The following is a 27,896-nucleotide window of genomic DNA, read 5'->3' as shown; positions in this document are numbered from 1 at the left end:
AATGATAACATCTTGTATATGAGAAACTATTCCTCTATTCCCCAATCAAATTAGGAACTCGAAGAGACAAAGGCTGAACATACTTACAGTGTAAGTGGAAACTAGTGAAACGGTGCTGTTTTGAGGTTGATGTGGCAGTTTTGTGAGTGCTCTCCTCACACCGAGATGAAACGGGGAAGCCTTGGTGGGTTCAACCTTTGCTTTGAAGGTGATGTTTGTTGTCAGCGAATTAAATAATTCCATAGAAAGATGAAAGAGGAATAAAATGTCAGCAGAGGCATGCTGGTTTCTGCTGTTAAGCTGTTGACGGCAGTGGAGTTGTGAGTGTTGGAAGTGAGCAATTCAGCACAAAAATACCCAAAACGGACTCTTCAAAAGTGTGGCACTATATGGGCGCTATATTAGTGAATACTAAGAGAAGAGAAGAAAATTGCTGTGTGGTTACTAGGTTGTTCAGGTTGCTATGGGGTTGATTGGTGGTTGTTTACTGGCCTATATCAAAAGATACGCAAAGAGCATGACACAAAAAGCATGAAATGCTTTATCAAATTAAAACTAAACTTGAAATAAATTAATACAAAAAAAAGAAACTCTATACTTAAAAAAAAATATTGTGTCTAAAACAATGTATTAAACAAATATAGACGCTATATATAAAAAATTAACAAAAATAGATCAAATAACTGTTCAAATAACAGTAAAAAATTTTTTTGAACACAATAGTTCATAATATAACTTCAATTTAAAGCATTACTGCATTATAAAAAGCAAGATAGATATATTAGTTATTATAAAATCATAAATATAATAAAAAACAACTAATAAAATACAGACTGTATATATATTAATGTATGAAAAAATGTATTGCAATTTATTTTATTAACTGTATTTAAATTGCATAATTCAGAATATTTATTATACTTCTACTGTATATATTAAATTAAAATAATTAATTTTATAAATAGCACGACAAATAATTATTTGCAGAAATAGCATTTCAAAAATAATGGGAAAGTTCAAATAAAAGTTAAAAATATTTTGAACAATAGGTTATAACAATATGACTTTTACATTTAAAGCATTACTGCAATATAAAAAGCAAGCTATCATATACATATATACATATACATATATATATATATATATATATATATATATATATTTGCAAAAATAGCATTACTGCACTATAAAAAGCAAAATATTATCTTCCAAAAAAAAAAGAAAATATAGACTGTATATATATTAATGCATGGAAAATTATTTTAATTTATTTCATTAATTGTATTTAAATTGCATAATTCATAATATTTATTATATTTCAACTGTAATATAAAATAATAATTATCAGCAAATAATTATCAATTTATACACTGCTGTTCAAAATTTGGGATCAGTAAGATTTTTAAGTCTCTTATGAATAAAGAAAAAATAGTAATTTTGTGAAATATTATTGCAATTTCTAATATTGGTTTCCAATTTTAATATACTTTAAAATATAATTTATGTCTGTGATGCAGCGCTGAATTTTCCATCAGCCATTACTCCAGTTTTCGGTGTCACACAATCCTTCAGAAATCATTGTGTTTATGCTAATTTATTACCAACATTGGAAAACAGTTGTGCTTCTAAATATTTAATACTTTTTTCAGGATTCTTTGATGAGTAATAAAAATAACAGCATTTATTTCAAATAAAAATCAGGCAATAATCTAGTATATATAAAGTAAATAGTCAAATGTATTAAAAAGTAGGTTAAAAATGTATTTCTTTCTATGTAATGTGACAGGAAGGATATGTTATGTCTAGCAAATAACACTAATCAAATCTTATAATAACATAACACTACAGAGAAATTCCCAACCACCAAATAATAGATGTTTCACGTATTGACAGCGCTATACACTCTTAAAAATATAGGTGCTTCACGATGCCATAGAAGAACCTTTTTGTTTCACAAAAGGTTCTTAGTGGCAAATAAGGTTCTTCAGATTATAAAAAGGTAAGCAAAAAATGGTTCTTTAAAGAACCTCTGACTGGTTCTTTGTAGAACCAAAAATGGTTCTTCTATGGCATCGCTTGAAAAACCTTTTAAAGCACCTTTATTTTTAGCTAGTGTAGCTAGCTATCAATACACTCTTGTCACAGTGTACTGCTGTATGCTAAGAAAAAAAAAAGTTGAGTAAAACGGCAACATGTTCTCTTTCTACTGCTGATTGAGGCGGCCATTTGAGACCTAGAACAAAGTGTTCATCTCTCTTACAGCAGACATGGCACTTGTGCCTAGTTGTTTCACACAAGCACTAAAAATCCTGAGGGACACAGAGCCTATAGTTCAGCACAGAAAATCCTGTAGGCTATTTTTGAGGGTCATAGCATGACCCTACTAGCAGAACCCTGTCAGACCCAATGGGCTTTCATCATCCGCTTTTGAGGGCCGGAGGGAACATGAACCGGTTATTGGTCTCACTTCCAACGGTTTGAGACAGCAGTCATGGGGATTTTCAGTTCAAGGTGGTGAATTTTCTGTTTCTGCAGCTACTTTCTGATTCTGAAGGCTCTTATCTAGCGAAACGATTGGTCCTTTTTTTCGGAAAATAAAAATTTGTATACTTTTTAAACACAAAAGCTTGTGTAGCACAGGCTCTGGGATGCACGTTCATGTACTATTGAATCACATCGAAAGGTCATGCGGAACGTAGGCGGAACCACAGACCCAGTGTTTACAAAGCGAACAAGCAAAGACTAAGAAAGTGCAAGTAAGTCAAATGCTGTTTACAAACAAAAAGTTACAACGATGTCGGATGATTCTGAAGTTGTAGGAGAAAATAACATGGAGTTTTTCGACATACTCTACCTTTTTTGAGCCGGAGTACACAGACGATGAACTTGTGGTGATTCGAAGACGTGATTCGTAATAGTGATGGGAAGTTTGGATCATTTCACCAAGTTTCATCGAGTCTCGTTCAGCAAAATAAAAACGAGTCATTTCGTTCATTTTAGCAAAATCAGCATCACGTGACAGCCCCATAAGATGAACGAACAACTCGAAAAAGCCGAAGACTCGAAACAGGTGAACTAATTCCAGTACAGAACCTAATAGGATGTTGCGCATGCGCGACTGAACGAATCACTCCCAGAGACGACTCGCTCTTCCCGAGTCACATTAAAGATTCGTTCAAAATGAACAAATTGTTCAAGAACGACCCGTGGACATGCATCCCAGAGCCTGTGCTACACAAGCTTTTGTGCTTAAAAAGTATACAAATTTTTATTTTTCGAAAACAATGACCGATCGTTTTGCTAGATAAAGTTTTCCTCGGCTGGGATTGTTTAGAGCCCTTTAAAGCTGCATGTAAACTGCATTTTGGAAGTTCAAATTCGGGGCACCAATGAAGTCCATTATATGCAGAAAAATCCTGAAATGCTTTCCTCAAAAACCATAATTTCTTTACGACTGAAGACAGAAAGACATGAACATCTTGGATGACAAGGGGGTGAGTAAATTACTTGGAAATTGTTGTTCTGGAAGTGGACTTCTCCTTTAATAAAAGTCACAAAAAGGCCAAAAATAAATGCCTAAACAAATTCCAGTGATGTCTACACTGTGTCAGTCTAAAGATTGCCAGCACAAGTCAATCTTCCTAATTAAATCTGTTCAATTCAGTGAGCAGCAACCGGTCCAAGATTATAACATTGATCATGAGGTCACAAACAGGTACTTTTTCTTTCATGCATTTGTTTGCTTGTGTCAGCAGTTACTGACTGGCGCTACTGTAGAATGCAGCCATATGTCACATATGAATTAAAAAAAAACTCGCTCATGCACATAAGCTTCAAAGCAAGAATACAGACTTGGTGATTCAGATCATGAGGCAATGTAGACACAAACTGCATCTCTTGAAAACCAAGATAACTGCAATGAAATCTAAGCTACTGCATTTTGAGTAAATCAATACATACAGGTGGAGATACTGTAAGCTACTCACACTTTCTGCACTGGCTGGGAGGGAAAATCATTAAAAATGTAGTAAAGTGTTGAGAAAACCACATTTTTTTACTGGTACCTGACAGTATAATGACATCAGACCAAATATATTTTATAAACAAAGCATAGCTCTTTACATTCTGTGAAAATCTGTGGAGTTTGTGTCAAGATCCCAAGTGTAAGACACCAGTAAGCAACTAACAGTTTGAGACTTGTAGCATCATTAGAGGTGTGAAAATACATGAAACATATGTTTAATTCATATGATTAATTAATTAACTATTAAGAAGAACTTAACATAGTACATAACAGCTTCTGTCATACAACTAAGCACTCAGTGATTTAAAATTAACAACATACATTTATATGTAATGTTATTTTTAATGATTTATTAGGGTCGAGTATACTATTCCACAGTATTTCTGTAATAAAATGGATGTATGTAATACACTACCAGTCAAAAGTTTGTTTTTTAAAGAATTTTCTTCTGCTCACCAAGCTTTCTATTTGAATATTTTAAAATAAATTTCAGATAAATGCTGCTCTTCTGAACTTTCTATTCATCAAAGAATCCTGAAAAAAAATTCTACTCAGCTATTTTCAACATAATAATGATAATAATAATAAATGTTTTTTGAGCAGCAAAACAAAATATTAGAATGATTTCTGAAGGATCATGTGACTGGAACAATGATGCTAAAAATTCAGATTTGAAATCACAGGAAAAAAATTACATTTTAAAATATATCAAAATAGAAAATAGTTATTTTAAATAGTAAAAATATTTCAAAAGTACTGTTATTGCTGTACTTTGGATCAAATAAATGCAGGCTTGGTGAGCAGAAGAGGCATCTTTAAAAGCATTAAAAATCTTACTGTTCAAAAACTTCCGACTGGTAGTGTAATTGTGTCCAAATATGTTTTTTTTTCTGATGTAAATGTGACATTGTTTACAAGCTGTTATATTAATGTCTTAACACAGCTGAAACACTGAATGAGTCATTACATGAGACAGGATACAGATTTTGGTAAGTTGTACTCTTTTAACATACCTTCATATGTTCATTCATGTTTATTTCATGCTGTAGCTGAGATGATCAGTTCACTTGTGCTTTGCGTTGCCGCTTCTCTTGAACTGAGGCGCTACAGTAATCTACCACTGTACATTAAAAAGCACCCAAAATGGCATTTATTGTTTGAATACTGTAATGAAATGTACAGAATCTGAAATCTGAGACTGTTTCATATCAGAAGTAACAAAGCACAAACCTTATCACAATTTATCGGATGGGAGGCGTGCTACAATATTCCATTCATTAAATGAAAACAGGCTAGACTAATTGATTCTTGGGATTTAAGAATCAATATTGTTTTGTAAAAATGTGAGAAATCAATATGCATAAATAAATCACACCAACACAGGACAATACAGGTTATTACTACTGTAAACTGCAATGTTTGACAATATCATAATTATGTAAAACAGTTTGGTTGACAGTGTCAACATTTGTATATATTTAAATCTATATATATATCTCAACAACCTATGACACTTCATTACAAATTCTGACACACCTATACTAACAGTTTATGCACATAACTGGGTTAGAAGCACACATCCCATCACTGCTTTGAGTGACAGAATAATGCTTTGCCACCACCCTGAATCCTGCTCATCTGACCTCAGTGCTAGAGTCTGCCTCTCGCCGACAGGCTAATGTGAATGCCTTCCTCCTGCGAGGCATGGCACCACGCCACCTCTCATTACTGTCACTGACACGCCTGCTGCCGCCGAGCTTTAAAAACGCATTCAAATCACATTCACATACAAATCGCAAAAAATAAATAAATAAACTGCTGTTGCGTAGTTTCAACTGTGCGTTTCTGGAAAACATGATCCATAATTGTCCAATAGAGAGATATGGAAGAGAGACAGAGTTATTAGTCATGGTCCGGCTCTGGAGGAGTAACGCTTGTATAGGGTGACCTTGAGAGAGGGTCACATGACAGCGAAAGGCTGTCCCAATTCCCTTACCTCCCTCCCTTCCCCCCCGGGATGAGCCACAGCGGGCGGCAGTGGAAGATGTGCAGGCAGACAGAGCTCAGGAGCAGATGGAAACATGGGCCATTGGCTTATGCAACGTCCCAGCTGAGAACGAGGCTTGCTGACTGCCGTTTTGCTCACTTGATAAATCACCATTTGAAAACACAACACATCAACAATAATATATAAGATGCAAATTGTATTTACTGTATTATCTATCTATATGTTTATGAAAAGGAAGACCATTGTTTATCTTCGGAACACAAATGAAGATATTTTTAATGAAATCTGAGAGCTTTCTAACAGCAATGCAAATGACATGTCCAAGGCCCAAAAAGATAGTAAGGACATTATTAAAATAGTCCATGTGACATCAGTGGTTCAACCAAAATTTTATGAAGCTACGAGAATACTTTTTGTGCACAAATGGAGCAAAAACAATGACTTTATTCAACAATATCTTCTCTTCCGTGTCAGTCTTCGACATGCGTTTACAAGAGTATCACAACATGCATATGGTGCTGCTGACATAGGAGCCGGTGCTCTGATGTCGTGGTACTTTCGAGAGCGCATGTTTAATTACGGTTGAACCAGTGATGTCACAACAGTTGCACTGCTGTCTATGCTGTCTATGTCTTTGTGTCTCAGAGATGCATGATGGGGTTTTGTGTTTGCATAAATGACTCTGTACACCCATTTTTTACTATATACTTCAGCTTGTGGAAAAGCTGCTTATAATATCATATCACCCCTCTGGAATCATGTAGAGCTCTTTGAAGCTGCATAGAAACTTTAGTTTAGAACCTCAATTAATAATATAATCATAAATGATGACCTTCTTCATTATTCTTCATGTGGCTTCCTCTTGTACCACCTGCATTATTATAGTCGTTGTCAGTATATGTATTAAAGGTCCAAATTGCAGTTTCCATGCATATCTAGTCATTTTCTTAAAAGAAATTATATTTATACACTTTTTTTTTTTTTAACGTTTTTGGCATTTCCACATTTATTTTGATAGGACAGTACAGCAATGACAGGAAACTAAGTGGGAGAGAGAGGGGGGGTGGGATCGGGAAAAGTCCACAAGCCAGGACTCGAACTTGGGACGCCCAAAGCGCGATGGTGCTACATGTCGGTGCGCTGCCCACAAGGCTATCGATGGCAACATATTTATTCACTTTTTAATTACAAATGCTCGTCTTGCATTAGTTTGACTTCACATTACAGTCATGTTTGAAAAGGTCACGCACGGTTAGTTCTTTGTCTGTGTTCAGTTAAAAAAAAATAGGGTTAGGGCGAAAGCTGCACTGAAACTGCAATTTGGACCTTCAAACCGTTGGCCACCATATTAGTCTACCATATGGAGAAAAATACTGGAATGTTTTCCTCAAAAACCTTCACTTCTTTGCGAATGAAGAAAGTAAGACATAAACATCTTAGAGCAAACTAATCCTATAAAGGTAGGAAACAGATTTTAGTTGCAAATTGCTATATTAAATGTAATGGTTTAAAATTAAATATTTTTGTTTTGTAAATTCCAGTATTATACTGTCAATGTGACAGGTTGTTCTGTAAATATGTTAAAATTTGTGCTGTATTTTTGTAGAAAGAGCAGGATTTTTTTTTTTTTTTTTAACAGTGTAGATAGATAGTTGAGGTCAAAAGTTTACATCCCCCTTTCAGAATCTGTAAAATGTTAATTATTTTACCAAAATAAGAGAAATCATACAAAATGCAAGTTTTGTATTTAGTACTGACCTGAAAAAGATATTTCACATAAAAGATGTTTATAGTCCACAAGAGAAAATAATAGTTGAATTTATAAAAAAAATACTTACATTGTGTTGTTACCTGAATGATCCACAGCTGAACTGTTCAGAGTCCCTTGTTTGTCCTGAACAGTTAAACTGCCTGCTGTTCTTCAGAAAAATCCTTCAGGTCCCACAAATTCTTTGGTTTTCCAGCATGTTTGTGTATTTGAAACCTTTCCAATAATGACTGTACAATTTTGAGATCCATCTTTTCTCTTTTCACACTGAGGACAACCGAGGGACTCATATGCAGCTATTACAGAAGATTCAAATGATCACTGATGCTTCAGAAGGAAAAACGATGGATTAAGAGCCGGGGGTGAAAACTTTTGAACAGAATGAACAGATTTTTTTTTTTTTTTTTTTTTTTTTTTTTTTTTACTTATTTTGCCTAAATATCATATTTTTTCATTTAGCACTGCCCTTCAGAGGCTACATAAGATAGTTACATGTTTCCCATAAGACAAAATAAGTTACATTTACCTTAATCTTAAAAATTCAGTTGAATGGTTTTTCCTGAAGGACCTGAATAATTTTTTCGGAAGAACAGCGGATACTTTAACTGTTCAGGACAAACAAGGCACTCATGAACAACTATGAATAAACAAAAAACACAGCTGTGGATCATTCAGGTAAGAAAACAGTATTAAGAATTAAGTGTATGTAAACTATTATTTTCTCTTGTGGACTATATGTAAACATCTTTTATGTGAAATATCTTATTCAGGTCAGTACTAAATAAACAATAACATGCATTTTGTATGATCCCTCTTATTTTGGTAAAATAACATTTTGCAAATTCTGAAAGGGGGATGAAAACTTTTGACCTCAACTGTATATAGATGCATTTTAAAACGCAGCTTGAAAACCTCAAAAATAAGAGTAAATCTTGAATTCCAGAGAGTGAGCATGTGTTCATTCAGCCTGACAAACAACAGCACGCTCAATACGGACTGAAACTGCTGTCTTATACCGTTTCCAAAAATAGTCTCGGCGTGACATCACCAGAGCTACGTAAACACTGTCCACTTTGTTTTCAGTCTGCGTGCGCGAGATATCTCAGCGTACAGAGCCAACCTTATCCCTCTGCCCTGGGCTTAGAGAGATACAGCCTGCGGCAAATTCGCAGAACATGCTGAACGTGTCTGCCTCAAACAGCCGACAGTCCATTAACAATCAAACACATGACCCAAGGTTTTGCTCCTCGTATGATGTGATGGCTCTTCAAAATGTTAAATGAAGCATCAAGCTACTGCAGCCGTCAAGTTATCACGTATGAAATTAAAACGGGGTCTTAGCCCCGCAGACACGGGAAGAATAACAAGCTGTCACAAGCACTCTCCTTCATTTATTTGACATTACGCTCATGAATGCAATGCTGAGGTTACTAACATCTGTTGTTACACATCAAAACAAATGCAATATTCTGCTCATCGCAAATGCACAATTCAAACATGTACTCACAAGTGGTAGCGATGATAAGCCATGAAGACGCTGTGTTGAGTATGAGTCTCTTGAGCGCGCCAAACTAAGCTTCTGTCTTACACACACACACACACACACACCTCTCTCCTCTCAAACACTCGCAGGCGAGCTCAGCTCATTCAAGCTTAGCCTCAGCAGGGCGGCACACGGCACCGAGTGTGATGTAATGTGCATTTCAAACACACACACATGTATTTCTCATCAGTGATGCCTCCTGTGAGATTCAAGAGTTATGAATAGACATATTCATTGGACGGATCAAATACTTTATTATTGGAAATAATAAAGGTTTGTTTTTGTTTACTTCTGATTTGTCCATACCTGGACTGTAGTATGGTTCAGGGAGCCGGAGACCCAGTTGGCTCAGTGGTTGCTATAGTAACAGATTCTGTTTGTGAGGCTGGACCAATCAGCACGAGCGTGGAGCATCCCTAATGACACAAACGGATTCATTAAGAACTAACAAAAGCTTGTGTGAATAGGCAAGCTGAAGACTTAATTATGCTGGGAGGGAGGAAGATACCTCTTGATTTAAGAAACGTTTTAATTACTGGTCTGTGTCTTTAATCTAAAATCGCTGGCAGTGATTTAAGGTTTTTAATTGTTGGTCTACATCTCTATTATGAAACTGCTGTGCCCAATTAATTTCTTTTAATTGTTGATCTTCTTCTCTAATATAAAATTGCTAGGCCTGCTGTGAATTTTTTAATTGTTGAAATATGTTCCTAATAAAAAAATTATAAATCACTGATCGTAATTTTAATTTTTTTAAATTAGAAACTGGTTTATGTCTCTAATTTATAAAACGATTGGCCTAATTTAAACTTTTTAATTGCTGAACTACGTCCTTTATATAACATACCTGAATGTGATTTTAATTTTGCAGAGCTTTTGTCTACTAATATAAAATTGCTGGCTATTTTTGTTTTTTAATTGCTGGTCTACATCTCTAATACAAAATAGCTGGGCTGTATTTTATTATTATTATTATTATTATTATTTAGTTAGTTATTTAGTTATTTAGTTAGTTAGTTAGTTAGTTATTTTGTCTACATCCCTAATATAAAATCACTTGGTTTTTTTTCTTGTTGTTTTTTTAAGTGATGGTCTACATCTCCAAGACAAAATAGCTGGGCCTTATTATTATTGTTGTTATTGTTATTATTATTATCATCATCATTTATTTATTTATGTATTTACTTTCTACATCACTAATATAAAATCACTGGCTGTAATTTTTATTATAATTTATTTTCTGTGCTGTATTATTATTGTTATTATTAGTAGTATTGTTGTTATTATTGAATCCATTCATTATTTTAATTTTTTGTCTACATCCCTAATATAAAATCACTGGCTGTGATTATTATTATTATTATTATTATTATTATTATTATTATTATTATTTTAAGTGTTGGCCTACATCTCTATTACAAAATTAAATATTAAATATTATTATTATTGTTATTATTATTATTATTATTTGTCTACATCCCTAATATAAAGCCACTTGTTTTGTTTATTTATTTATTTTTTAAGTGTTGGTCTACATCTGTAAGACAACAGCTGGTTATTTATTTATTTATTTATTGTCTACATCATTAATATATAATCACTGGCTTTTTTTATTGTTGGTCTACATCTCTAATACAAAACAGCTGTACTGTATTATTATTATTACTATTAAATTAATTCATTTTATTTTTTATCTACATCCCTAATATAAAAATCACTGGCTCTGATTATTATTATTTTTTTTTAATTGTTGGTCTACATCTCTATTAAAAATAGCTGTGCTGTATTATTATTAATATTATTATTATTTATTTATTTATTTTTTGTCTACATCCCTAATATAAAATCACTGGCTGCGATTTAAATTTCTTTTTATTTTATTTTATTTTATTTTAAATGGTTGCTTGTCAACTCTTATTTAAAATTGCTGGGCCTGAATTGTTTTTTGTTTTTTTTTATTGTTGGTCTTCATTTCTGAAATCGCCCAATTACCCAATAACCCAATTGTAATAATAAATATAAATATACAATTGTTGGGTGCCATTTAAATTTTTTATCTGCCTTTTTTTTAAATTCCTGGATCTGAATATAATTCTTTAAAGGAGAAGTCCACTTCCAAAACAACAATTCACAAATAATTTACTCACCCCCTTGTCATCCAAGATGTTCATGTCTTTCTTTCTTCAGTCGTAAAGAAATTATTTTTTTTGAGGAAATCATTTCAGCATTTTTCTTCATATAATGGACTTCATTCGTACCCTGAGTTTGAACTTCCAAAATGTAGTTTAAGATAATTTTTTTTTCCTCAAAAACCATAATTTCTTTACAACTGAAGACAGAAAGACATGAACATCTTGGATGACAAGGGGGTGAGTAAATTCTTTGTAAATTGTTGTTCTGGAAGTGGACTTCTCCTTTAATCCTCACATCCTCTCCTCACATCTCTAATCCAAAAATTGCAGGTTGTCCACACATCAAGATTAACCGCTGCCAGTTTTACCTTTATTTTTTTCTGGGATGTCTCAACAGACAACCTCTCCTTTCCCGCTGGGACCCTCCAGCATGTACCTGTCACCAGGTAACAACAACACGGTGGCACATGCACATTACCGGTTACCATAACAATACCTGTCAGATAAAACACGTTCCCAACATGCACCGGGAGACTTAACCGGCTCCCACACACCTTAATACCTCCACAAGCTGACATAGCACTCAACACGGAGAGGGGCTTTGGAAACATCTCCACCCCTGATATAACAAGGTCGGTGCCTTTGTTATGCTGATTTAAGCTCCCGGAGGAGCATTGCATTATGGGATCACATCTTTTCAGGAGTAGGAAAAAGCAAAGTAATGAGGCTGTACATCCCCACGCAAACACGCTCATTATGGAGTCATGGTGGCAGGCATGAGGCAGAGACTTTTGGGAGCGGTGTGCATGCACGTATGGAGATGATGGACAGGGGCTGGGAAGGAAAGCTGGAGGTGCATCCATCAGGGACACCAGCTTTGATGCAGCTGTCAAGGGATGATGACATACTGATACATCAAAATGATGTGCATTCAATTCACAAGCTAATGCAGTGTTAATCTCAAAGACACATGCACACTTAGAAAATAGCTACTGGCAAATACCTAAAACAAAAAATCAGTCATCCACAGAGCTTCACAAAGACATTTAGAGGAACATACTACATGTAATTCATGTAGAAGGAGATGTGAAAAGGGCAAGCACTGGAAGTCCGCTCAGACTCACTAGACACAACACCAGAGCTCTGATAACCATAGGCATCAGCTATCTTGAATTATTTGTCACAAATTACGTATTCTTCAGACATTTTGCGTTAAATACAATAAGTAGCAGCTGTATTCAAAGTGACTAATATTTGGTTTCCAACCAGAGAAAATGGATAATATTCAACAATCTGAAAATGAGATGAATCATTGAGATGTCTATATCCCTAAGACTAAATGACGTAGGGCCTTGAAAATGAAGATTCTGAAAGAAAAGTTTATTAAGAACTAGAATCTAAAATCATATTGCGATATCTTTAATACTTCTTGAGTTCTAAGCACGCAAACTCTGGAAAAAGAATAGTTATGGCACTCAGACAGGTATGTTCAATGCAGCTGTTTTGACAGAAGGAAACGAGATACATATTTGGTTTTTGACCACTGAAAATGTGTACAATTTAATGATTTATTACCCTTGAAGCTGTATTGAAATTGCAATATCTCTGGAACTGAACCATACAGGGCCTTAAAAATGAAGATGCCAAAAGGAAAGTTTGTTAAGACCCGATATCTAAAAGGGTATTAAGATATACTTAATACTTCTTGAGTTAATCACGAAAACTTTGGAAAGAATATTTATGGCATTTAGACAAGTATATTCAATGCAGTTGTTTTGACAGAAAGAAACAAGATATATTTCTAGTTTCAACACTTTTTGTTCTTCAGACATTCCTCTTAAAAAGAAAATAAGTCTCAAATTTTGGCAAAGTGACACATATTTGATTTTTGACCACTGAAAATATGTACAATTTATCGATTTACACCTGGAGCCATATTGAAATTCCAATATCTCTGGGACTGAAACATACAGGGCCTTAAAAATGAAGATGCCAAAAGTAAAGTTTGTTAAGACCCAATATCTACAAGGGTATTAAGATATATTTAATACTTCTTGAGTTATTCACGCAAACTTTGGAAAGAATATTTATGGCACTCAGACAAGTATGTTCAATGCAGTTGTTTTGACAGAAGGAAACGAGATACATTTCTAGTTTAAACACTATTTGTTCTTCAGACATTCCTCTTTAAAAGAAAAGAAGTCTCATATTTTTGCAAAGTGACACTTATTTGATTTTTGACTACTGAATGTGTGTACAATTTAACGATTTACGCCTGGAGCCATATTGAAATTCCAATATCTCTGGGGCTAAAACATACAGGGCCTTATAAGTTAAGATGCCAAAAGTAAAGTTTGTTAAGTTTGTTAAGACCCAATATCTAAGGGTATTAAGATATATTTAATACTTCTTGAGTCACAGTATAGGCACCCAAACTTTGGAAAAAATAATATTTATGGCACTCAGACAGGCATGATCAATACAGTTGTTTTAACAGAACGAAATGAGATACATTTCTAGTTTCAACACTTTTTGTTCTTCAGACATTCCTTTTTAAAAGAAAAGAAGTCTCATATTTTTGCAAAGTGACACTTATTTGATTTTTGACTACTGAATGTGTGTACAATTTAACGATTTACGCCTGGAGCCATATTCAAATTCCAATATCTCTGGGGCTAAAACATAAAGGGCCTTAAAAATGAAGATGCCAAAAGGAAAGTTTGTTAAGACCCAATATCTAAAAGGGTATTAAGATATCCTTAATACTTCTTGAGTTATCAGCACACAAACTTTAGAAAAAGAATATTTATGGCACTCAGGAATGTTCAATGCAGCTGTTTCGACAGAATGAAATGAGATAAACTTCTAGTTTCAACACTATTTGATCTTCAGACATTCCTCTTTAAGTCTCATATTTTTGCAAAGTGACACCAATTTGGTTTTTGACTACTGAAAATGTGTACAATTTAACGATTTACGCCCAATATCTCTACATTCAGGACTTTAAAAATGAAGAAGCCAAAAGGAAAGTTTGTTAAGACCCAATATTTAAAAGGGTTTTATGATATCTGTAATACTTCTTGAGTTACAGACATGCAAACTTTGGGGAAAAAACGCAAAAAGTTCTGTTTCCTTATTTTTTAATGGTCACCATTGGAATATAACGCAACGAAGATTGCTTAAGTCAACAGATTTTACTAACAGACCTACCAATCTCTGTGTGAAAATAACATGATACTACCATCTTTCTGAAGTCATTTTTACTCCCTTGTAATTTGGCTCTGAACCTGTGAAAATTGCCATTTTGACCCCCCTCTACAAAATAGTGGATTACTCAGTAAATATTCATCCATTACATTTAATGTTTAGGCTTTCATCACTATCTCATATTTCTTCCGAAAAAAATATTAGCAAAATCAAAAATTGAGCCGAGGAAGTTTGTGAAATTTGGGTGATTTGACATGGAATGACCCTGACCCTGCAAAATATATCAGAAATTGTAACAAGATAAGATAACTAGTCAATACCATCATTGATGACTAATCAACCATTGCAATTCCTTCCTACTGCAAACTTGGTAAACATAAACACACAGGCACACACGACCTGAGGTGAAGTAAAGAGGGAGCAAAACATCACATAAGAGCTCTATCTCTGATCCTACTTCGATTCCTGGAAATAGCACTCATTCACTCCCCTGGAGAGGATGGCTGGAAATTGTGTACGTGTGTATGTATGTGTGTGTGTGGCGGTTTCAAAGAGGACTGCCCCCAGTCTTATTCACTCAACTACTTGTGATCAGAAATTAGCTTTCGCTGAGAGGGCCGTGCTGAGATTCTCTTTCGGCGATGTTCTGCCTCTGCTCTCCGAGGCTCTTGTCTGAGGAGCTGAGGCAGGCTAATCTCTGCTAGCCCTGAGCTACTCGCTAACAATACAGCACAGAGGGAGAAAAGATTACTTACAACTGAACATCTATTACGGAGAAATGATTTATTGATTTGCTGAGGGGTGGAAAACCACAGGGAGGCAGGGGCTTGATACATTGGAGAGATTTGCAGAGCAGGCAGGAGTGTTCATGAGATAGAATTGAGGTAGACATATTCATGAAGCAGAACTGATGCAGAAGTGCTCACGAGGTGAACCTGAAGCAGCAACGTTCACGAAACTGGTGTGCGCTGTCAAAATCCAATTGAGAATGCTGTTTAAAATCCAATTCCTGAATCTAAATTAGATTTGAATTGTGGTACAGTAGGAAACAAGATGCAGAACTGCAGTTTGAATTTAAATGCTAGGAAAAAAGAAGAATTTGAAATTCAAAGAAAGGTTATATATAGTCCTTAGATAGATAATGTATACAGACAGACAGACAGACAGATAGATAGATAGATAGATAGATATAGATAGACCGATAGATATATAGAAATAAAAATTAATTACAATTCTATTAAGAATTACCAAAGCACATAACTAAATTACTAGAACTTCAACTAAAGCCAAAATAAAAACTGTAAATATAAAAATAAAATAATAAATAAATCAAATACAATTTAAATAAAATAAATAAATAAGCTAAAATTAAAGCAAAAAATGAGAAACATTGCTTTGAAAAATTAACATGTTAAATTAACATTAACCTAAATAAGCTTAACTACTAAAAAGTATTAAAGTATTAAAACTACTGAAACTAAAACTGAAAGTAAAATTAATTAAATTTCTACCAAAAAATGACAAAAGCACATAACTAAATTACTAAACCTGAAACTAAAATAAAAAAACTGAAAATATAAAAATAAAAGACCATTTAAATATAATTAAAATTAAATAATTCAGATATAAATAAATAAATTCATCAATAATAGATACAGTAGATAGATAGACAGACAGACAGACAGACAGACAGACAGACAGATAGATAGATAGATAAAAATTAATTAAATCTAAAAATGACAAGTACAATTAAATTACTAAAAACGTAAACTAAATTCGAAATAAAAAACTAAAATAAAAAAGACAATTTAAATATAATTAAAATATAAATCAAATAAAAAATACATAACAGTATTTTTATTATTTATATGAACAATACTAAAATAAAGAAATTTGGATTTATATATTTAATCATATCAATCATACCAGTTCTCTTTTGTAAACCAAGATGACATCATTACCTCAATTACCTCATCATTACCTAAATTCCTCTTCCTGTCAATTTAAAGGGGTCATATGATGTTGCTAAAAAACATTATTTTGTGTATTTGGTGTAATGCAATGGGTTCATGTGGTTTGAGGTTCAAAAACACATTATTTTCCACATACTGTACATTATTGTTGCTCCTCTCTGCCCCGCCTTTCTGAAAGCTACAAAGCTACAAAGCTTTCATAAGAGGACACTTCTGAAAAGCGAAGTGTCCTCTGATTGGCCAGCTATCCGGTGTGTCGTGATTGGCCGAATACCTCAAGCGCGTGATGGAAATGTCACACCCCTTACCATGTTGTGATGCTGTTTTCTGGTGCAATGAGACAAAAACAATAAAACCAATTGTAAACATTTGCTGCGTCCAATGAGGACATAACTGCCAATTATAATGACTCATAAAGTATTTTTACGCATTGCGTAAACATGTATGGCACCATGTCTGCATTTGTGATAGTAGAAACGACAAACAACAAGCACTACACTGCTGAAACCTCACTGTTTGTATAGTCAGTAGCAAATTCTTTAAACATGAAAACGTACTTACAGGCTGTGAGTCAGAAGCGCCAGACTGTCCTTGTTGGAATTGCCCCACTTTATAGCCTTAACCCTTTGTGTACAGCCAGCATTGTAGGCTACTCTCCCGGGTTCAGGAAACAGTCCTTGGTAAAATGCGCAGCGCCCACTTGAATATTTGCGTTTTACTGTTCTAGAACAGTGTTGTAAATATAACTTAATATAACCACAGATTTCTAGTTGTGTCCTCATTTGGAAGGCCAAACAAAGTACTTTCGCTTTTGCAATGAAACACACAGCGTCTCCACAACATGGCGGCGACTGCAACAACACTACAGCCGGTACAAAAAGTTACACCTTCTTTCTTTGCATATACACTCTTAAAAATAAAGGTGCTTTAAAAGGTTCTTCACAGCGATGCCACAGAAGAACCATTCAGCTAAAGGTTCTTTAAAGAATCATCTCTTTCTTACATTTTTATAATGTAAAGAACCTTCTGTCGCCACAAAGAACCTTTTGTGAAACAGGAAGGTTCTTCAGATGTTAAAGGTTCTTTATGGAACCATTAACACAAAAAAGGTTCTTCTAAGGCATTGTGATGCACCTTTATTTTTAAGAGTGTACATGCGGATGGTGTCAGAAGTGTCCATGCCGCAGAACTGAGGCAGATGTGTTCAGGTGGCAGATCAGAGCCACATGTGTTCATGAGGAATGAGGATGCAATATACATAATTTCAACGCGCTAATATAAATCACAGTCAAAATCAGCTCATCATGAGGCATTCCGACTTAAATATACACGTCAATAGCTTTCCATGACTGTTCACTGTAATATACTGTATATGCACACATACAAACGCTTGTGAGCTGTCTCTCTTTCACAGGCGACAGGGCAGCGAACACCTGACGCCTCATCATCTCAAAGAGGGAATGAAAGTGAAACATATGGGAGATCTATTTGCATGCCTCACATCTCCCTGACTCACTTAAGAGTCACACTCTGTCTTCAGCTCTGCTCTCCGCTCAGAGGATCACTCAGACTGTGTGTATGAATAATGGACACACATTAAACCCCAGATGTGCAGCAGGAAAGAAAGAGAGGAAGATAAAGAGAGAAAAAGAGAACTGAAGTCGCTGCAGGGGACAGACAACTGAGACACGGGGGGGATAGAATTGAATTATAACTTGCGTGATCGAGGGCTCATTTTAAAGGGATGATGGCAAAGGTTCAGATAGACCCGTGTCAAATATCTGTTCCTGGATCAGTGTGCTGATGAGAAGTAATAGTGTGTCTGTGTACGTGCAGCTCTAAAGCTGCTCGGCTACTCCAATACACTGTCTCCCTCCGCTGGAAGAGAGCCACGCATGCTGTCACATGACAGCCCAAACAAACAACAACATGCATAGAAATATATGAGCCATAATAACAAACCAAAAATGTCTTTATTTTACTCACAGTGTTTTCAGCCTCTGCTGCCTTATTATATGAATACATGAACACATGAACATAATCTTTAGAACGGCTCTGAGAGTCACTTCATGAGCATTTTATTATTTATTTTGAGAAAAACTACCAACATATCATGTACAAACAGCAAACCATCAAAATAAAAGTTTGGTTTAACTTAAATTAAATATATTACTTAATGTAATGACAGTACCACTACTAAAAATGATTGTTAAAACATTACTTTTTAAAGAATATTTACCAGAAAAATGTAAATATACAACTTAGTATTTCTGAAAATAAAATAAATGAATAAATAATAATAATAAATTATTTTTTATAAGCTCAATTAGAGATGCTTTTGATTATTAAAATTTATTGAAACCATTAATATAGAATTAAATAGAAAAACATTCACAGAATGTTGTTTAAAAAAATGAATTTGAGGAAAGAAACATTTCATAGGGCCTTAAAAATTTACTTTTTGTTAAACTTGTAATAAAATTGTGGAAGTTTCATAATTTTAATTAATTAGACATGCTTTTTAAATGAATAAAATTTTATTTAATCATTAAAACAGAGTTGAATTATTGATGTTATTGATGTTTTTAGATTATTAAAATGTCATGAAACCATTAATATGGAATCCAGAAAATGAATAGAAAACACTGAATTTTGTATTAAAAAAACAACAAAACAAAACTGAATTTGAGGGGGAAAAAACATATTTCGCAGGGCCTTAAAAATTTAATTTTTCTTGAAACAGAGTCTAATTATTGATGCCTTTGATTATTAAAATTTAATGGAATCATTAATTTGGAACCCAGAAAATTAATACAAAACACTGAATTTTGTAAAAAAACAAACAAACAAACAAACAAACAAAAATTAGAAAAAGCAAAACAAAACAAAACAAAATACATATTTCATGCGGCCTTACAATGTATTTTTTGTTGAAACAGAGTCTAATTATTGATGCTTTTGATTATTAAAATGTAATGGAATCATTATTATGGAATCCAGAAAATTAATACAGAACACTGAATTTTGTAAATAAATAAATAAATAAATAAATAAGTAATAAAAATTAATTTGATAAAAAAAAACAAAAAAAAAAAAAAAAAAAAAACAACAACATTTCACAGGGCCTTAAAAATTAAATTTTTGTTTAAACTAAGTCTAATTAGAGATGCTTTTGATTATTAAAATTTAATGGAACCATTATTATAAAATCCAGAAAATTAATAGAAAACACTGAATTTTGTATTAAAAAAAAACAACAACCTGAATTTAAGTGAAAAAAAAAAAAAAACATATTTTGCAGGGCCTTAAAAATTTAATTTTTGTTGAAACAGAGTCTAATTATTGATGCTTCTGATTATTAAAATTTTATGAAACCATTAATATGGAATCCAGAAAATTATTAGAAACCACTGAATTTTGTTCAGTGGTTCAGTGATCATAATAATAATAATAATAATAATAATAATAATAATAATAATAATAAACATTTTATATAGGGCCTTAAAATGTGATTTTTGTTAAACCTTTAATAAATTGCTGTTATATGGGTACGTTTCATGATTTCAATAAATAAGGTGTGCTTTTTAATTAATGAAATTTAATTCAACCATTAAAACTAAGTCTAGAAAAATGAAAACGGGAAAAACTGAATTTGGGAAGGGAAAAAAAACAATTTGGGAAAAAAAATAAAACGGATTTCATAGGGCCCTACGTATTCAACACAAGCATGGGATTTTTTGCTTTTTTTTTTAAACAGTGTATTATATAAGTTGTGTTTTAATAACATAATATTTGTGGTCCTCCTGTTAAAACTGTAAAGCAACTCCATGTCAGGGGTTTGTTTCCATATCTTGAACGCAATGCACGTTGCTTTGAATAAAAGCAGTAAAATAAATGTAAATATTTAAGAAAGACTGGTATGACAATTAATAGCAAACCTCTCATAAAAAAGCCACGATTTGAATTTATACTGGAAACCCAATTCCGAATATCAACAGGGATGCAAGCACAACTAATTAATTTAATTTACAAAGCTTCAGAAATCCATAAACACTAACAGCAGAGAACTGCCTGGTTTATGAGAATCCAACTGATGTAACATGTGACCATTAGGGGGCAGTGTTTTCACACATCTATCACACCATGTGTTTCTCTGCATATGGATTTCAGAAGTTGATGAGCCAACCATAAACATGCTCAGATCATCAGTTCAAACACCATTTCACTGGCAATTACAACACCAGAAATAAAATTGTGTGTACATTCCATGTGGATGACTAAAAAGCAGCCAGGGTGCAGCTGAGGCGAAAGGCATGAAATGAGTAGGCAACAAAATTTCTGCTCTCGGTGTAGTCTGGCACTGACTGAGCACTCTCTGAAGACATCTTCAGATGTTGTCTACAAAAAGACATGCAGCAGGGAAAGTTGGAGCCAATTCTCCTCGTCAAAGGCAGCCTGCCGGGGTGTAGCGCATCGCTTCAATCACAGCCAGACGATGCAACGATGATTACAATAACGCTAATCTAAGGGCACAACTGCTTCCATTATCATTACAGTTAATCACTGTGACTAGCAGACTAGTGCTGACAGGGAACTGTCAGAGTTAAAAGAAAGCTGGGTGTCAAATTGTACAGGTCACTGCGAAAACGACCTTCAACAGAACAAACGTCTGCCTCTGACAGCAGTAACACGAGCGCTCCAACCGAGACGTTCGATCACAAACGTCAGCATTATCCTCACACAGAGAAGCAGAGGAGGATATGACAGTGAATTCTATCTCAGCAGACGATCCGCAACTGCACCTGTGTAAAACGGCGGCTTGTGAAATAATGCAAATGAGATCTTAATTATGCATCGAGACACATCCATTCTTAAAATATCGATTACAAAATGCCCGCGATCAATCGACTCCAAAGGTCAACAGAAAGTAAGTCAGGAGTAAGCGGGCAATTATTTCAATTTGCTCTGTGGCTCCAGTCGCACATATACAGTCTCCTGAGATTTCATTGTTCAGCGTGAACTGTGGCAGGATCTCTGTCTCTCTCTCTGGGAGTGTTATGATGCTCAGTGATGGATACAAACTTTCAAATCAAACCCCTAGAGGCTGATGCAACAGTTCCAGACCCCTGAATCTGCTCAAAACTCACACTACCCCAGTGTCCTTGCAGCAGTGGACGAGTGCAGACTGAGGCAACACACAGTCTCTTCTAAACCGGCACATTTACACACATTACATAACAAGTCCACAAAGGGATGCTTGCCTGAATCTGCTACCCAGTTCTGGAGTAAGCACTAAAACAATTGCGAAATGTCTCACCACCGTCACTACTAGGGATGTAACGATATCAAAATCTCATGATACAATAACATTGCGATAGGAAGTCCACAATATGATATTTATTGCGATATTTAAAAAATAAAAGACAAGTGAAAATTTTGTATGTTTTAAAGTTAAATTATTCTGTCTAATGCACTTTGAGAGTTCAAAATACGAGCTCCAACCCATGTTCTTATCTAAGAAAACTTAAAGGAGTAGTTCACTTCCAGAACAAAAATTTACAGATAATTTACTTACCTCTTTGTCATTCAAGATGTTCATGTCTTTCTATGTTCAGTCGTAAAGAAATTATGTTTTTTTGAGGAAAACATTTCAGGATTTCTCTCCATGTATTGGACTTCTATGGTGCCCCCAAATGTAAACTTCCAAAATGCAGTTTCAAAGGATTCTAAACGATCCCAGCTGAGGAAAACAGGTCTTATCTAGTGAAATAATTATTATTATTTTTTAAATTACAATTTATATACTTTTTAACCTCAAACGCTTGTTTCGTTTTTTTTTGTTTCCCGGTCATGACAGTTGGGGTATGTCTAAAAACTCCCATCTCATTTTTTCCTCCAACTTCAAAATCCTCCAACTTTAACTTTTCCTCCAACTTTAAATGCATTTAAACTGCATTTTGGAAGTTTGAATTTGGGGCACCATTGAAGTCCATTACATGGTGACAAATCCTCAAATGTTTTCCTCAAAAAACGAATGAAGAAAGAAAGACATCTTGGATGACAAGGGGGTGAGTACATTATCTGTAAATTTTTGTTCTGGAAGTGAACTAAGTCAGAAAAAAGTCTTGAAGAATTGACCCTCTTTTTATTTGTGATATACTGTCTCAGTCTAATTTCACACTGGTGTTTTAGGAGGCCAAACAAATTAGAATATAATAATAATAACAACAATGTATTGTTACGTATTCGTATTCTAAAACAACTGCACTGCAAAATAAATGAAAATGAATATTTCATAGGTATATTATTTTTGCTTTACACTACAGTAGGAAAATTACAATACTTCTTTCCTCATTTCTACATTTAAAAGAGATATTTTAAAATTGGACTGCAGTAACGTTACCAGGGTTGCCAGGTTTTCCAACAAAACCAGCCCAATTGCTACTCAAATCTAGCCCAATCACTTTTCGAGGGGGGTCCTTCATTCTGGGAGATAAAGTACACATTTGGGGTATGTCAACTGGGTGTGCTTCAACCCGTGGACATCAAAAACAACCCATGGCAACAGTGTTAAAGTAGCCCAATTCCAGGGGAAAACCACAGACTTGGCACTGAATGTTTCCCATTTAAACAGCTAGCTGTCAGCAATTCATACTGCACTTTAAAGCTTTTATTTTTGACAGAAATGGCAGTAGAACTTTTATTTTGACCAGTGTTGCCAAGTCAATGGTTTTCCTGTGGAATTGGGACACATTGACACTGTTGCCATGGGTTGTTTTTGATGTCCGCGCGTTGAAGCGACCCCAATAATGTCATATTTAGCCCCTGGAATACGAATTTACAAGGGGAACCCCAACAAAAAAAAGTGCACTTTATCACCCAGACTGTGATTTTTAATTTGGGATTTTTAATGGGGGACTTCCCTCGAAAAGCGATTGGGCTAGTTTTGAGTAGCAATTGGATAGGTATTGTTGTGAAAACCTGGCAACCCTGATGTTGACGGCAAACTCTAGCTTTAGTGAAAACAGGCTTACAAAAACGCGTCTCACTACAAATCTAGTGAAATGCTGTTATTATCTGCCCCGAAAATAAAGCATAACTGGTGGCCGTTGCGTTCCCAAAAGAGCACTAAACTCACAGCACATGCAATAAACGAATTCACTGCATTCATTCACTGTGCCTGGAGACGTCCTGAGGTGCAGAAAACGGATCACGAGCTGATCGCCTAAACGAAGTGCGGGCTTTGTTTGAAACGCGCAACAAAAAAAATGATGAAGGGATAAAGCCATATTGTGCTTTCAGGTTTAGTTCGTTTGACAGACCTTTTATGTTAGAATAAGAATTTTAAATATATTTTAAAACTACAGTTTTTGCTTGAAAACCTATCGTTTCATATTGTCATGTGACCACGATAATATTGAGACAGTTTTGCGATCGCGATACCACGATATTCATAACATCATTACATCCCTACACTACTGTTTAAATGTTTGGTCTCAGTGTTTGAAAGAAGCCTCATATCTTCACCAAGACTGCATTTATTTGATGTACTTGCATTCAAAACAATAATACTGTGAAATATTATTACAGTTTAAAATAACGGTTTACTATTTGAATATGTTTTAAAATGTAATTTATTGCTATGACGGCAAAGCTGAATTTTCAGCATCATTACTCCAGTCTTCAGTGTCACATGACCCTCAGAAATCATTCTTATATGCTTATTTGGTGCTCAAGAAACATTTCTTATTATAATCCAAGTTGAAACAGTTGTGCTGCTTAATATTTATTGTCAAAACTGATATTTTTCAGTATTTTTTGATTAACAGAATAAATTTGGAGCCCAAATTTACACAAAATAAACAAAAAAATAAGAGTTTGCCATAGTGCATGCAATGTGATCAATCAGAGCCAATCAAAAGACATTCAAAATTTTGACTTCTCAGTTCATGACCCCTTTAACTTCAGTCACTGACCGAAGTACAAAGCTAAACAAAAGTTAACATCCAACCACAAGTGCGAATCATAATACAGCATATAAATAAAAAAATAGTAATACGCAAAGCAATGAAGTATAAATGTCAGTGCAGTGCAAGCAATCAGTGTAGACCAGAAGACATACTGTAGTAAATTTGACACATGACCTTGTAATCGCATTACAAGTAATTGAGCCATCAAGTGAATCAAGACATCTGCTAGCATCTAAATTTAATATACTGATCCACAGCATAGGGAACTAGGTTGCAGAATGAAACACCAGACGTCAAGACGCAGACCTTGGCCTTCAAGACATAATTAGACACTGACAAATTTGGTCACATACTAGCAGGAATATGCTCAAGAAATGTCGCAAGTGGATTCGAACTTGCTCAATGTGTCAGAACACCTGGCTCTGACACAATAACACATTTTAACGTCCCAGAAAAAGGTCTAAATGCTGTGTCTTTTCACCATGTCCCCACAGAAACTGAAGCCTCTTTATTATCCCTTACGTCCTCTACTCCAGCTAGGACAATTAAAACCAAGTTAAACCGGCAGCCTTATAACTGACGTTTGCGTTTAATTAGAGCGAGACAGAAGGTGAGTCTTGGGCTCCACGCAGGTCTCAGACGCTTTCGTAGCACTTCACCTCTATAAGACTCTGTCTCCGCTATTTACTACAGCATCTCGCCTCCCAGCAAGACCCGTGTCTCCTTGGAAACAGAGATTTGGCTGTGATTTGTGTGTATGTGTGTGTGTGAGATGTCTGATGTAGTAGGATACTGCCTGTCCCTTCAGCTCTGCTTGGTGAGACTAGTCAAGCATCTGTAGCATGTCCACAGGAGCTGATGGAACACATATGCCAAAGACTCCAGCTGTACATAAAGATGCATCCTCCAAATAGGCACGCACACACTTGACTTCCTCTCGAAAACAAACGTTTCTGAATGGCTTCTGAAATGGCTTTGTTATCACTAGAATAGTTGCTACTGGTGAATTTTACGGTTATGAATAACGATTTTGATACCACAGTAATAAATACAACAAACATGTTGTTAAACACACTCCTTTAATTACAGTTAAATACTACTGTGAATTATGTAAGGTTTGTCCGCCTCAGAGTAAAAAAGTTATTTCTTGTAACTGCAGCTTCACTTTCTCTCTCTCTCAATCTTATTTTTTGTATTTGCAACTTTATATCTACATTATTGCTAAATATTGGAAAAATATTTCTTAAAATTGTTACTAAATCACACAACTGCAACTATTTCTCGCAACGTCATATCTCACAATTACGATTATTTTTTTCGTAATTACGATTTAATGTCACAACGTCACTCCGATTTTATACCACAACTATGTCTGTTTCTTATAATTGTGATTTTATTTCTCATAATTATGAACCTAAATCTCACAATTGCAATGATACATCACAGTTGTGACTATTTCTCTTCAATGCAATGTAATGCAATTATATCTAAAAATTGCTAATTTAAATCTGGAAATTACTACTGTTTCTGAGAATTTTGAAAAAAAAAAATCTCAAAATTACAGCTGAATGTCTTAAAACTGCACCTTTATTTTCTGTAATTGTGATTTTATATCTCACAGCTATGTCTATATCTTATAATTGTGACTTTATTTCTCACAACTTTGAATTTAAACTGAAAATTGCAACTATACATCACAGTTGTGACTATTTCTCTTTAATGCAACTATTATGCAATTATATCTAAAAACAAATGCAAATTTAAATCTGGCAATTGCGACTGTTGTTGACAATTGTGATTTTTTTTTTTTTTCTTCAAAATTACAACTTAATCTCTTAAAACTGCACCTTTATTTCTCATAATTGTGATATTATATCTCAAAATTGTGTACCTAAATCTCACAACTGCAATGATACATCACAGTTGTGAGTATTTCTCTTTAATGCCAATTTAAATCTGGAAATTACAACTGTTTCTGACAATTGTGGAAAAAAAATCTCTGAATTTGATATCTCACATCTATGTCTATTTCTTATAACTGTGACTTTATTTCTCATAATTGTGAACCTAAATCTCACAATTGCTACAATACTTCACAGTTGTGAATATTTCTCTTAAATGCAACTATAATGCAATCATATCTAAAATTGCCAATTTAAATCTGGCAATTGTGAATGTTTCTGACAACTGTGAAAAAATTATTCAAAATGACAACAAAAACTATAAAACTGCACCTTTATTTCTCGTAATTGTGATATTATATCTCACAACTGTCTACGTCTCATAATTGTGACCTTATTTCTCATAATTGTGAACCTAAATCTCTATTTCCCTTGAATGCAACTGTATCTAAAAATGTCAAATTGAAATCTGTAAATTGCGACTTCCTGACAATTGTGAAAAAAAAAAGAAAAAAAAAAAAAAATTCACAAAATGACAACAAAATCTTTAAAATTGCACCCTTATTTTCTGTCTATTTCTCAAAATTGTGAGTATTTCTTTTTAATGCGACTATAATGCATTTATATGGAAACTGCCAATCTGGAATCTGCGACTGTTTCTGACAATTGTAAAAAAAATTACCTCAAAATTACAACTAAATCTCTTAAAACTGCACCTTTATTTCTCGGAATTGTGATTTTAAATTTCGCAAATGTGTCTATTTTTCATAATTGTGAACCTAAATCTCACATTTGCAGCAATACATCACAGTTGCAACTATTTATTTTCAATGCAACTGTAATGCAATCATATCTAAAAATTGCAAATTTAAATCTTGCAAATCGCAACCGTTTCTGACAACTTCGGAAAAAATGATCTCAAAATTACATCTAAATCTCTTAAAACTGCACCTTTGTTTCTCATAATTGCAATTTTATATTTTACACCTGTGTCAGTTTCTCATAATTGTGACTTTATTTCTCATAATCGTGAACCGAAATCTCAGAATCGCAACCACACATCACAGCTGTGACTATTTTTCTTGAATGCAACTAATGCAATTACATCAAACAATAGAGAATTTAAATCTGGAAATTGCAAAATTTCTGACAACTGTGAGAAAATCTCAAAATTACAACTTAATTTTCTGTAATTGCAAATTTAAGTATTACATAATCTCAAATTAATTTCATCTCGCAATTGCAATATTTTCATATGTCAGCTTAATGTGGAACCAAGCTTCCATAGCGAATAGTAACAAATTAAATTAAAACAACTGTATCAACTTATTTCTCAAATAAATAAACATTGCTTCAAGGCCTGGTATCGT

The 27,896-nt window shown here is 34.1% G+C and overlaps 1 protein-coding gene across 4 annotated transcripts in view; it reads right to left on the bottom strand.

The window, feature by feature from the left end:
- iqsec1b (IQ motif and Sec7 domain ArfGEF 1b) overlaps nt 1-27,896 on the bottom strand; it is a 242,105-nt gene that overhangs the window by 94,642 nt on the left and 119,567 nt on the right. Inside the window, exon 1 of one of the 4 annotated variants that reach the window (XM_051123250.1) lies at nt 9,308-9,435. The exons of the other annotated variants lie outside the window; for them this stretch is intronic. Within the exon in view, the coding sequence (XP_050979207.1) occupies nt 9,308-9,330 (23 nt within the window). The 5' untranslated portion in view covers nt 9,331-9,435. Of the gene's footprint in view, nt 1-9,307; nt 9,436-27,896 lie in introns of those variants that run through there. 4 annotated transcript variants of the gene reach the window in all.

The sequence above is a fragment of the Labeo rohita genome, chromosome 11 (genome assembly GCF_022985175.1).
Source record: "Labeo rohita strain BAU-BD-2019 chromosome 11, IGBB_LRoh.1.0, whole genome shotgun sequence".
In the NCBI taxonomy this organism is placed as follows: domain Eukaryota; kingdom Metazoa; phylum Chordata; class Actinopteri; order Cypriniformes; family Cyprinidae; genus Labeo; species Labeo rohita.
Note: the sequence above shows the minus strand (reverse complement) of the source record. Positions and strands in the feature narration are given on the sequence as shown.